Genomic DNA, 14146 nt, shown 5'->3' with positions numbered 1-14146 from the left:
ATAATACTTTGAAACAACAATCAACACCCAACACAAGTGTATGACTGAGGCAGATGCAACCTAGTGGTCAATTTGACCGCTCAGGTCCACTCTTATGACCAAATTTGGACTCTATCCAACAAAATAACCAATTCCCTACCAAACTACTTGAGACTCGAACTCAATTTCTTTGGGACTTCAACCCAGTATTTAAACTTTTCTTATCAGACTCTTAACTGCTTTCATTTCTTCTTAGCAGAACTCTAACTGCTTCAACTCATGAGATTTTTCATCAAAATCAAACAGACATCCACCAGTAACTTCAGTGAGTAGACTTAAATTTTATCATGTCCAATTTGGCACACTTTGGAAATAATTCAACAGGTAGTGCCTTACCTTTTGGATAAGCCGGCTTATGCCCACTCACTTCGACCACTGGAATTCATGTCTGCCCGTCAGACCACCTAAGACCAAATTTCTCCATCTACACCTCCAATTCTCCCTCCTCAACCACCGGACGAGCCCCCAAATGTTAAGGTTCAAAATTGAGGAGGGAGAGTACAAACCACCCTTGGTCCAGAAGCTCTTGGTCAAACAATGATTTTAATGAATACACGCGTGGGAAGACAACTCTGTACGCAGACAGCCAGTAGTCCTCGACTTAATCAAAGCATGAACAAATATTTTATAGCATCAGGGTTTGATTTACTGACGCCCCTTCATGCGTCACAGATACATTTTATACATAGATCAGATCAACACCAAAATGACTTTTCACCCAGAAAATCATCTTCTATTTTCATGGCTGGTACTTTCCGTTCTTGTCTTAAAGTGAATTGTTCCTCTTTCTTGCCGAGACAACAAGGACGGTTCCTCTTTTACCGAGACACTTTTGCAGTTACAACCAGACATGACTAATCTCTCCTCTAAATAAATTTAACTCATGTGTGTGTGTCACGACCTCACATGCTCTTTCTCAATTCACCTGTTGCACTTCTGACCTTTCACCAGACCAGAGGCTCACTGAGACTATGTGTATGTCTTCTACTAAATAAATGTTTTAATCAAGAACCCCTACTAAAAGCTTAATACAAGAATATGAACATATAAAAGATATTAAAATGAACTGTTGTGTAAGCATGTACTGCAATTCCTTCTATGTTCTAGTTTTCCCTCAGCATGGATCATCTAGACACTCTCACTAGATGAAGCTTAAGACCATTAATGAACCTGAACATCAACTCAAATAAGCACAGATATGCATTGTGTATAAAATAGTCATAACTGCTTAAGGCCTTCTTAAAGCTATCTGTTACATTGTTAAAGCCTCGTCTTAGCCTGCTGCTCAAAATAACTTCCACTTCTGCAAAACTCTCCAAGCCTGTTTCCTGTCCTGTTACTTTTAGCCTTTCTGAAAGACACACACTGTTCAACCCCTGAATGCAATATAAACTCCAGATTATATTATTAATGCAATGGTAATGATGACAATTATTTAACAATAGCAGTAAAATAATTTCCCTGCTCCACAACATCTTCAACTCAGCAAGGTCCACTTACATGTTCATGACCAGCTGATGTGATTGACATCAGTCACTATGGTAATTTGCCTGGTAAAAAGAGCCAGTGCTGCCATGTAGCCATCCTGCCTCACTGACAGGCTTTTGGACTGTTCCAATTAAACTATCAGTTCCCTAACATCACAATGTGTGGCTGTTATGCATGTCAAAGTGATGTCATTTTAGGCTTAAATGTCCAAGTTGCTCAGTCACATTCATTACCATAGTGTAACATTACTCAGCTAATCAGAAAGGAAAAGCTAAACATGTCTATGGCCTTCACATTACTCAGTCTGAAGCAGGTCTCTGATCCAGATTAAATCCAAGGTATAGATATAGTGCTGCTATGACTGAATCTTCTTTGTTCTTATTTGCTTTTTCTTTGTTGTATTTCAAATCCCAGGAAGAGATGCCTTGGAAGTGGAAGTATTGCCCTGTTAACTTTCAAAAGAGGGCAGCTATTTAAGCATTACAGGCTAAAACATTGGATTTTTGCAGCAACCAAAGTATTTCCTTGTTTACAGATACGCCAGTTCTGTTTTGCTGTATGTCATGTGGGTTTGCTGTTCTTGTTCGGAGACTGTCTGTTGTACCCACCTGTGTACTGCACACTTCAAAGTACAACATAAAGTCAGGTGCCCTTATAAAGGCTGTAAGTTTGAAAGCTGAATCTGCTGCACCGAACAAAACAGACTAGGAACACAACTGGAAGAGATACAGAGACTGATTTTCATATAGCACTTTTCTACTCTTCTGGAGTACTCAAAGCACTTAATACAGCATGCCACATCCTTCTATGATTTTTAAGTACCGTACTTACTAACTAACATTCCCACCCTGATGGATGCATCAGAGAGCAATGTAAAGTAAATATTTTGCCCAAGGACATTTGGCATGCAGACTAGGAATCAAACCATCAACCTTACAACCAGTAAATGACCTGCTCTACCTCCTGAGCTAAAACCACCATGAAGTGATTGGTTGTGACCTAAGTAACGACAGAGATGGTGCACAAGAGCAAATGCTGATAATATGGAGGGGTGCCCTCAGGCCTCTGGGTCTGAAGCTCGGTCCTCTCTGGCACAGCTGGCTGCCGGCAGAGCCTGCGGGCACGCCACTGCAACCCCCTCTGGCCTCTGCTCCATAGCTGCTGGGTGACCTCTCGTTTGGGGCTCTACTCAGCTCTTCCCAGGAGGGTGGCACGGTTCCCCCCCCTTTTGGTGGTCCTCCTCGGGTCCTCGTACTCTGGGGCCTCTGGATATCTGGGGCCTGGATCTCCTCGATACCTGCTTCATGCCCTGGGGACGGGGCTATGGCTCCCTACACTCTCTAGCAGATCGTTACATGGAGAAACCTTTGGAATACAAGCATGCTGATCCACACAGGTATGCACACAGGTGTACACACGGGTGTTCACAGACGCGGACTACACCTTTCTTGGCTGCTACCTCAAAGCACATTGTGTGCTGTCTATCTTGCGTGCTGCACAATATCGTTTAATATTTAGTATCTACTGATATCTACTGCTAGCTAGTTTATTGTGATGGTGCTGTATTTATTATGTTGCTCTTTTTTTTGTTTGCTTTCTCTTCTGTTTTTTTTTCTCCATACAGGTGATCCAGGTGTTTTTTTTTTTTTGTTTTTTTTTCTTTCTTCCCCCCCTTTCTCACCGTCTCTTCTCCCCTCTGGTTTTCTTTCTCTCCCTCTCTCTTTCATTCTTTCTCCCTGTCCTATCCCCCAGTCATGTCTGTCCCATTTGTAGCAACCGAAAATAAAATAAATACATAATTATAATAAAGGTCAATCAAATGGACCAATATGGCAAGGCCATGATGATTCACTTGGTAAAATAAATCCACTTGGCATCTTTCTTGGCCTTAAGACAACAATTCTGATGGCTAAAGATCCAAACGGGGCACAAAAAAGAAAAAAAAAAGATAATATGGAGGAATTGCCTCTTCTTTCTCCTTTGGTTTCATGTTTTCTCCTGGATTTTTCCAAGGATCAGATTTGTAGATAAAATGTGGAATGTACAACACACAATACAGAAAAAGCTTTAATAAAACTGATTCTTCCAAAATGTACCTTAAATTCAAAAAGTACTAAAGAGATAACAGTAATGAGCACACACTCAAACAGCAGTAATGATGACTAAGAAGTTCTTCAAATGACACTGTAACTGTATTTAACAGGAACATGGTCATTGAAAGCAACACACTTGATGAAATAGTCACATGATGTTCATCTGTCTCAGCTGAAATGTTTAAAATTTGTTCCAATGTGTTAAATTGACTGAATATTTATGGAATGAAGCTTCCAGTGAAAAGTGAATCAGTGTAGGTCAATGACTGCATCGTGTGTATGATTGCAAACAAAAAATTGAAAGAATTTCAAGAAGACAGTACAAAAAATATATTTGAGCAGTGAAACAGACAGCAGGTAGATGTGTGATGTTTCCCTGTGGTCTGCAGGTCCAGGCCCAGAGTGATGGATCTACATCAGACAACTGAAGTAAAGTCAGTTGTTAGCAGCACAGAAATAACCACAAAGCATAAAAACGTAGAACGCCTAGCACGCAGCAGCTACAAGCATCTTGTGTACATTTACTCAGCATGATAGCAACAACCTGAACTATATTTATGATACACTATTTCAGACCATTCAGCTCCTTACCAAAGACTGTGTGTCACATCCTTCTCTCCTGTCCACCTCACAGACTGTCTGCTCAGCTAACCTGAAATATCATCTGGACGAACTGTTACAGTGAAGCCTGAACTCACAGTGAGTGAACCTCTGCAGCCAGATGTGTACAGCTGTTTCACTGAGTGAAACTCACTGGCAGCAACATAAACACATTTTATAAAATTAAGTTTAATCAATAGACTAAGAAACAGTTTGACCTTTTTCTTAGGATTGATGCATGCTTCCCATCCCAGAAGTGATGTGATACTGTCCAACAGATTAATGAGACAGCAGAGCAGATGCTTGAGGACATGCCTTTGAATCCTCTGGTTTAAAATATTTCAAGCAAGATAATATATTAAGTAATCCAAAGTATTCAGAATACGTTACTGTCATTGAGTAACGTAACGGAATACGTTACAGAATACATATTGGGGCATGTATTCTGTATTCTGTAATGGAATACATTTTAAAAGTAACCTTCCCAACACTGCATGCCGAAAGAGACTGTGCTGGTCTGACCCCCCTCCTCCTTTCAGGGTGGAGCCTGCTGGAGTCCGATGGTTGAGACCAGGTCTGAGGAAGTGTAAGTGTGCTTTTAATGTGATTCATGAAAACAAAGCATCACTCATTCACATCTCTGATGTCAGGACTCATGATCAAAGTGTCAATCAATGAACAGATGATGGATCAATAACTGCAGCTGGATTGTGTTTGCTCTGGTTTAAAATATTTCTTCAACATTCTATAATCCAGTGACAGTTGTCAGTATTTCCACTAATGCACAACAAACAATAACTTCTGATAATTCATTCGGCAAATTTTATTTTTCAAATTGTAAACAAATACAGTTTAAAACAGCGTTTCTATTGCTGCCACAGTGTAACTCAGTTTAGCAGCAACCTGAAGTGTCCATCGCAGTGACCAATCACATTAGGATGCCACCCTCTTGGCCACCCCCCCCCCCCCCCCCGGCTTCTGCTCCGCGGCTGCTGAGTGAGCCCTCATCTGGGACTCTCCTCAGCTCTTTCTGGGACAGTGGCACGGCTGCCCCTCTGTTGGTCTTCCTTGGTCTCTTGTGTTCTGGGGGCCTCTGGATGTCTGGAGTTTTGATCTCCTCCATACCTGCTTCATGCCCTGGAGGACGGGGCAGTGGCCCCCCCACACCCTCTAGCAGATCATTACATGAAGGAACCTTTTAAAAAAACAAGCGTGTCCATGCTCACAGGTGTACACACTATGGAATGCCAGGACTGCCATAATGAATTAATTAAATACACCATTAAATAATTAATTAAATGTGTCAATAATTAATTAAAATTGGAATTAATTAAATAAATAAATAGTTATGACACATGTAATTAATTAATTATTGACACATTTAATTAATTATTTATGTATTTCACATTTTAATTAATTATTGACACATTTAATTACTTATTGACAAATTTAATTAATTATTTAATGATATATTTATTTATTTCATTTTGGCAGTCCTGGCGCCTGGCTCTCATCATGAAATAATTTTATCTGTCAGCCTCACCCATCAAACTCAGGGGGCGGGGTTAACGCTGATCGAGTCAAAACCATTGCTTTGGCCTGGTGGCCATTGTTTCTAGCACACAACAACCGGCATGTGGAAGCTAACAAAACTGAACTTTGAAAAACCCTGTTTGTGTGTCACAAAATACCGTTTTAATATTTTTTTAGCCGAGAATGTAGTGGTTTAATCTTCATGTGTCTGGTCGGTTTGTCAAGATACAGCCTCTTTGCAAAAGTGCTTCGATGATTTCGGAGATGTCGTCCCAGTCTCACGGCAAAGCTTGGGATAGACCCGCTCGCCTCGCAAGCAATCCCACCGACAAAGCGCAGGCCCCGGTACACAGCTGTAGTAACCCCCGCTGACTTCTTTTACTGAGGTTATATTTATCGGTGTTTTATTTCCTGAAGTTCTTATGTGTCCTACGTGTTTCAGTCGCCAATTCTGAATTATAACTAACATTAAAAAATGTTTAAGGAGGAGAGAGAGCAAATAAATCTGTTTAACATCTGATCTTTGGGTTTTTGTTCAGTAATCAGCGTGACCTGTGTATAAACGCATAAAAGAGATAACGTTGGTGTTTCTGTCATGTAGTAACTGCTGGCTTTAACTGTACAAAGGTTGTTCGACACTATGAAACACATACAGACTTCATGATGTTCGGCTAATATTTTTATTGTGAATATTAATCATGAGGGTAAACGGCCCTGTACACCACGGAGCGAGGTCAGCATATCCACGATATCCTCAGCTCCATGAGTTAACACAGAGTTTCCCAGCTGACTATCTAACTGCCAACTATTCCAGAGACATGAAAATATACAGCATAAAGAAAAGTGTAAGAGACTCAGCAGCATATTAGAATAACAGTTATAGATTTAATAAATCACCAAATGAATCCAAGAAACAAGCAAACCTGTTCCGACAATTTGAGTTTGTATTCCCTCAGCTGCAGACTCGCTGCTGTTTAAATGTTTGAAAAGGAAGATTAGATATAAAAAACGTCAAACATAGACTCAGTCTGCCTTCACATTTGATATGAGGCCAGCACGTATAGTGGCTGTGTCCTGTTTTAATATCATACATGTAAAATTGTTGTCTGACCTCCGTCGATCCAGCCGCTCAGAGTCCGTGGTTACCATGGTTACTGCATAAGCGGCTATAATGTTAACAGCTGGCACTGAGAAAACCTACCGGCAGCATGGGTGTTTATGTTTTTCATTGCAAAAGAACTGTCTGAAAGGTTAACTGAAGTTAACTTGGATAAATTATAGCTAAGGAGTATCACAGATATCGCCTACGTGAGCTGTGCGACTGTTCACCACACTGAAATCAGCAGGCTATTACTGAAATACACGTGCTATATCATAAACTATGATATAAATAGGGAGGTCCTATTAACATGTTTAGTTTTAAAGGACACCTTCCTGCCTTTAGTCTCATTCATGAGCAGTATTAGTTTTCTTCTAACATCCAGAAGTCTGCACGATGTGTTTCATAGTTTGTAACAAGCCTTTGACAGGTAAACATAACATGACCGAAAAAGCCAAAAAAAAAAAAGAGAGAGAGAGAGAGAGAGTGTTGACATAGGAAGAGAAAATGCTCTCAATTATGGAGACAGGCAAATGGTTCATTTATGTTTGATGTGTGTTTATTCCTCCCTAAATATCGTCGGTGAAGTTCGCCATGCACGTAAGATTTTCCTGCGCATTTTTATACCTCTGCCAACAGAGAGAGAGAAAAAAATCACATTCTAACAGACAGCTGGTGCTTAGAATACAGTTGAATAACTATTAAAAAACAGATGATATTTAGATGATAGTTCAGTCTAACACATGTGCCAGTGAACCATTAAACGTCTGTGAAACTATGCAGTTATGAAACGTAACTTTAACCTCAGCCTACGGTGGCCCCTAGAGACAAAGCACGTACAAACTCCAAAACACATGCAAAATCCAAAACACATGCAAACTCCAAAGCACATGCAAAATACAAAACACACGCAAAATACAAAGCACACGCAAAATACAAAGCACATGCAAAATACAAAACACATGCAAAATACAAAGCACAACGGAAGTGCTCCAGGACGCTAGGGGCAGTGTTGAGTTTTTGTTACCTAGTGGCTACATAAGCCATGACGTTTCTAATGACCGGATTTGGTGCGTGGCAGTAAAAGGTAAATGAACCTTCTTTTTTTTTTAATTATTTGAATATATATTAGTGTTTGTCTATAAATCAACAACTAATACACATATGCTCTCAATTGTGTAATTTAAGTTATGTAGGTAGTTGTGTTTTGGAAGTTCTGTTTTACGCTAGCAACGTAGCTGTTGTGTTGGAAATGCGTTTGTGTATATACACTTTAGCTTAGGTCTGCCCTTTGCCGTTTTAATACTCTATTTTAAAAGAAAAATGCTGTTTCTTTCAGGATAAGAATGTTTTGTCCATATTGTGGCCATAACGTGGGAGAAGTTGTCAAGTTCTGCGGTTCATGTGGCAAACATATTGAGTTTTTGGCGTTTGTCGACAACAGTAAGTATTTCACAAATTACATATTAAAAAAAAGGTTGTCTCAACCAGTTCACAAAGCTGCCATTTGGCTGTTTACAGTTTATTTACATTTGAATGCAGTCCTTATGTACTATATTATTTTTATGTTATATAAATTGCATACACGTTATTTTGCAATCATTTAAACCATTAAGGTATATCTGTGAAGATTCTTAGTCGTCCAGGTTAGGGTTATAGTTGTAGACTTTATTTGTCTTGAATTTACTGAGGCCCAAAGAAGCAACATATTAATTTAGTTTAATAATGAAACAATACATTGGTTTTAAAATGTCATTGTTATTTAAAACTGCACATTTCTTGTCTGATGATCTATTTTACCATTTCCCATCTTTTTTTTTTTTTTTTCTGTTTATAAGGATCAATTCAAGAAAACATTTCCATCGAAGACCTCATTCAGAAATATTTCAGAGACGGTTACTCCTATAATGAAACTTTGGACATTTTGGCCTCAAAACATAAACAGAAGATCAGTCTGACCACACTTAAATGTAGATTAAGAAGTTTATCACTGTCCCGCAAAAAAGATTACTCAAGTCAGGCCTTGATTCGTGCTGCAATAATAGAAGAGCTGAAGGGACCTGGTCAACATTATGGATACCGTTCAATGTGGCAGACACTGCGTCAGAAACGCCATCTTTCTGTGAAAAGGCATGATGTCATGGTGATAATGGCAGAGCTCGACCCATCTGGAGTCCAAAAGCGCTCAAGGAAAAAGTTTGTACGAAGAGTTTACGATTCACCTGGACCAAACCACACTTGGCATGTTGATGGATATGACAAATTAAAGCCATATGGTTTGACTATCAGTGGTTGTATTGATGGCTATTCGCGGAAGGTATTATGGTTGGTTTGCGGAGCAACTAACAGCAACCCAGAAGTCATAGCTCAACACTACGTTCAGTGTGCTTCAGAGTTTGGAGTCATACCAGTGCGACTTCGCACAGACTGCGGCACTGAAAATGGGACGATGGCAGCAATGCATTGTGCCTTACGGTCATCTCATCAGGATTTTTTTGCAGGAGCTGCCAGTCATATGTATGGATCTTCAATAACAAATCAAAGAATTGAAAGCTGGTGGTCGTACTTCAGAAAACAGCGGTAGGTTTTAAAAATTTTCAAGAAACAACTATATTAAGCAGATAAAAGTGTGGCTGTAATATATAGTCTGTGATGCAGAAGCCTTGATGTGTATTACACCACCTTTCCTTTATAGCTTCAATGTGTAGCCATTATGTTACATACAAGTATAAGATAGAAAATATAAACTGTAATAGTCAATAAAGAAAGAGAGATGAATAGAAATCCGAAATGCACGCACTTTACGTCAACTCAAGAAACAATTTCATAAATGTAAGAAATAGTGAGGCTTTGAAGGCTGGTGATTTGTGAACTGATGGTATGTTTTTGTCTTTTTTAGAACACAGTTCTGGATGGACCTTTTGAGTGACATGAAGGAAATGCACCTCTTTAATGGTAGTCATGAACACATGTGCTTGGTGCGCTTCATTTTCATGGCTGTGCTTCAGAGGGATCTGGATGAATGCAAAAGAAAGTGGAACACGCACCTGATCCGTCCAGTTAGCCAGTCACGCTGTCCATCTGGTAAACCGGATGTGATGTATTACCTGCCTCATAGGTTTGTATCACTTGTCAATTAAAAATGTGAAAAATCAAAATTCTTTAATTTAAGTAGAAATCAGAAAAATGACTTTTTTTTTTTTTAGCACCTTTTAATCTATAAACGGTAAATGTCCTGTATTTATATAGCGCTTTTCTAGTCCCTAAGGACCCCAAAGCGCTTTACACAACCAGTCATCCACCCATTCACACACTGGTGATGGCAAGCTACATTGTAGCCACAGCCACCCTGGGGCGCACTGATCTATGCACTTGATCATATAGTCTTCTTTTACTGTATGGTCATAAAAAACAGACACCACAGTGTTTGTACCACCAAAAATTTGGACTAAATAGGTCTACTTTTTTTCTACAAGGATGTTGTTGCGTTTTCTTAGTATTTTAATAGTAAAGATTTTCCTTGTACAAACTTTTAGGTTTGGTGGACGCGACTGTGGCCTTGCAGTTGGACATCAAGAGCTGAGCCAGTTCAGGATGAGTTCAACTCCCGATTTCTGTGGAGACCCTCACCTACAGGAATATTTTGAAGGACTAAACAGTGGCTTCAGTTCATCACAGACATTGGAATCTTGTGTGGAGAACTACATCAGACTAAAAAGGCTTGCTGGGTTGTAATGCCAAGGTTCCCACACATCCCAGAACTGTGGATTCCACTTTGTGGTTATAGTAATGCACCACCTGCACTTTTGTTAAGGCTAAAAAAAATGTTTTTTGCTTCAAGTAGAACACAATTATAGTTCATCAGTTTATAGTCACTTAAAAAAATTGCCTTTGTGTTTTTCCAAATAAGAATATCAGTTGTGACAGTGCGATCAAATAAATTATTTCTCCTAACAGATGATATTGTGAAGACTCTCTTAACCTCCACCTTAAATGCAAGACACGTGTTGGTATTATTAGCTTTATTAATACAGGTTGATATAAAATAAAGGAGTAAAAAACACTCTCATTTAAGTAATAAGATTTATTGGTAACCTTAACAAGGCAAATTACACTTTGCACTGACATACAAATTGTGTAAAATGTACAATATCTATGAATACTACTATTCACCATTTAGAATAGATATAAAGGGAATTCTTTCTAAAGCTAAGGGTACTAAAAGTAATCATTTCAAATCACAGACATTTACTTTAGCATTGTAACTAAAACAAAGGCCTTGGCCCAACAGATATCTAGTCAATTTCTTTAAACAAACCTTTTTGTATAAGAACAAAAACACAGTTGACATGAAGACTATATTACAGTATGAGGATCAAACTGTAAGTCGATCAATACAGACCAAAACCAGGAGAGTTTAATATTCCAAAGTCCATATCATCCTGGAACTGCTTATATGACTGAGCCATTGGTATCACAATGGTGTTTGCACGTTTTCCCAATTGGGAAACGTGATGCATCACCAAACAGCAATCTTGGTCTTGGTTCCATTCCAGCTGGTGGAATGCTGTTTAGGCCCGTGGCAAACATCAGTATGTCTTGTAGGGAGACTGCTGTTTTGGTATCTAGAATTAAATAGAATGTAGCTAAAGATAAATCTTTATTTTCTAAAAATTTCAAATACAAAGCAGAATATCAGAAACTTGGATCCTCAAATGTTCCAAAGTATTATGTTTTTCCTTTTTTTCCAAGATTAATAGCACAAATACCTGTTCTATAGCAGAAATATCACCTGACAGTTTAAACTTAAAAAACATCATAAAAGTAATATTCATGAAAGAGCTGCTTTATTGGTTTGCACTGATCGTAGTAATTTGTTTGCAGTACAAGTTTTGTATTATACAAACCTTCAGCGTCTATCAGATAGTCTCGCCAGAATCCAAGCACCCTGGTTTCTTCCTGCCGTCTTGAACTGCCAGGTTCGCTCAGGACCACTGCAAACATGTCCTCTAAAAAGTCAGATGTCAGTGGCTCTGGTCTTGAGCACATGAAGGGTTGGAACAACAAAGGATGCTGCTGCAGGGCATGGATTACACCAAGTGTTGCGAGGCCATCCTTAAATCTATAAGGGGAAAATTGTCATCAGCACTACAATAAAAACATGAAAAACACTTTTTGAATGTTTTATTTTAATTATTCCAAAAGCACAATGATTTTTACATACTTTATTGATCCTAGGGGGAAATTAGATCTCAGCATTTAACCCATCACCCTTGGGGTGAGCAGTGAGTTAGTGCTGGCTGTCTTTCTCAAGGACACACCTGGTGTGTGTGCTCTCATCAAACGTGCTACCTTCTGAATCCCAGTCTGTTTTATCCATTGCTCCACCATGCCACCTTCAGAATTTATATTTTACCATCTGCATTTCTATTCATCAGCAAGGGAATGTTGCAAACTGGAGCTTAACTTACTTCAGCCACAATGTTGCAAATGTATTTTCAGCCAGTACAGTACGGTTTATTCTCAATAAAACCAATAATGTAAAAGATCAAACCACCTACAAACATCAAATTTGCACTGCATTTTTTAAAGTACCTGCCTAAACATGGTCACTAGCTGAACTTGTGTTTGCAGCTTTGTCCGTTTTATGCAGGGACTGATAAGTAACAAGAATTCTAATAGAATAAGTGTTTAAAAGTTTGAAATTTGATCTCTGTCCTTGCAGCTTCACATGATTTTTTCTATACTGAGTAAACCACATGCATGATAACTCAAAACCTTTTTGCAAACATTAGTATAACAAACACAAGTATAATTAACCATGGAAACAATAAATAAAAAGGGAAGATGCAAAACTGTAAAATTAAGCAAAAACATACAAATTATTAAAAAAAAAATTTGGTCAAAAGAATAGGCAGACCACTTCTGTAGCTGTGGTCTGTTATCAATTCAGTATAGTGTTGCTTACGGTTTAAAAACAATTTTGTTAAAAAACTATTATTAAAATAGTGTAGCTACATTGCCCCATTATTTTGTATCAGTCCAAATACTTACAAATATGTTACCTTTGGATTGAGAAGTGGTTGCGGTATATGATGTACCACCTAAGGTAGTCCTTAATGATGTTGCCTTTACCATCTAAAGAGTCCGGAAATCCATAGCAGCCAGCTGTCTGCAATAAGCTGCAATGCATTTCAATGCACCCATGGAGTTCCTTCAGCGTTGCAGCATTGGATATCTAGTGTTTACATAAGAAAAAAAAGAAAATTGCAGTATCACAGGTTGTTGTGCATGACGTTCACATCAAAATTATTTTAAATATAATTACTAGTGCACTTCAATGTTTGGTCTATATTTTAAAGCATGTTATTCTGGTATTGTTTTCTACTCCTCTACTTAAAGTCAAACATTTATCTTTGTTCATAATTAACAAACATCAGTACACTTAGCATGCTGATTAAAATTACAACTACTTTGGAGCACAGTGTTACAGTCCAATGTGCAATTAACACATCAAGCTTTGTGATAACAAAAGAAATTGTAGTTTTAAAATAGAATATTTAAATCAACATACTTCCAACAGAAAAGCTTTTGTAGCTTCATCAGTTACATCTTCAATTGTGACCTCCACCACATCAGACTTTGTTGTCCCAATCAGATGCTGGTAGAGTGTCTTGGAGAGGAAGGCAGGCCCTGGACCACCATGTACCAATGATGTGGCAATCATTCTGCCAGCAAGGAAATATTCATCCTCTCTTGCAGCTGGTAATGGATGTATTTAGTTAGTTATGCTAAAATAATGCTTTAAATTATATGCCTTTTTATTTTAATAAGCAATTAATCATCCAAGCTTAACTTCAGAATGTATTAATTTAATTTTATAGTCAGATGGTATAACTTTCTCACCAGCGCTGTCAAATGTAAGAAATTTGCTGTCCTCAGGTCCATCAAAGATTCGTCGTGATCTAAGGCATTTCATTAATAATGTCAAAAATTCACATTTAGGACCACCATTATCCATTCCATCTTCACGCTGTCCTGCATCATCGCTGAACTTCACAAGTATATCATCAGTTGGGTTGTAAGACACACGTCTAAAGCCCCGAGCTGCTCGGTCCGAAACATTTGCTCTGTTTATATTAAATCTGCTGACAGATGTTTTTATTGTCTTAGACGCCAGCTCTTCAAGTACTTCTGCAGCAGTCAGGCCATTTGTACTAGAACATAAAAAAATTATTTAATATCACATAAAATGAGGATGTTAATACTCACTTTTAGCATATTTACATTCTCA

At 38.5% G+C, this 14146-nt stretch overlaps 1 protein-coding gene across 2 annotated transcripts; it reads left to right on the top strand.

Annotated features, from left to right (window-relative positions):
• Positions 1-645: 645 nt before the first annotated feature.
• LOC308394521 (uncharacterized protein) lies at positions 646-10732 on the top strand. Of its 2 annotated transcripts, XM_080878881.1 has the most exons (7): positions 646-2923; positions 4255-4319; positions 4760-4806; positions 8192-8295; positions 8691-9432; positions 9752-9970; positions 10389-10732. In XM_080878881.1, exons 3-7 carry the CDS (start codon positions 4781-4783, stop codon positions 10585-10587), a joined length of 1290 nt encoding a protein of 429 aa, XP_080735007.1. In that variant the 5' UTR covers positions 646-2923; positions 4255-4319; positions 4760-4780; the 3' UTR covers positions 10588-10732. The 2 variants fall into 2 exon arrangements, with proteins under 2 accessions (XP_080735007.1, XP_080735006.1); XM_080878880.1 differs by having other exon boundaries at positions 646-4319.
• Positions 10733-14146: the final 3414 nt, after the last annotated feature.

Source organism: Rhamphochromis sp. 'chilingali' (genome assembly GCF_963969265.1).
Source record: "Rhamphochromis sp. 'chilingali' genome assembly, chromosome: 3".
NCBI lineage: Eukaryota > Metazoa > Chordata > Actinopteri > Cichliformes > Cichlidae > Rhamphochromis > Rhamphochromis sp. 'chilingali'.
This window is presented reverse-complemented; position numbering and strand designations above follow the sequence as displayed.

Bases quoted from the DNA above. Each gene is read 5' to 3' on its own strand.
- LOC308394521 (XM_080878881.1), top strand. From the start codon at position 4,781: ATGGTTGAGACCAGGTCTGAGGAAGT. The intron at 4,807-8,191 runs GTAAGTGTGCTT...TGTTTCTTTCAG, and splicing joins GAGACCAGGTCTGAGGAAGT to GATAAGAATGTTTTGTCCAT. The intron at 9,971-10,388 runs GTTTGTATCACT...ACAAACTTTTAG, and splicing joins ATGTATTACCTGCCTCATAG to GTTTGGTGGACGCGACTGTG.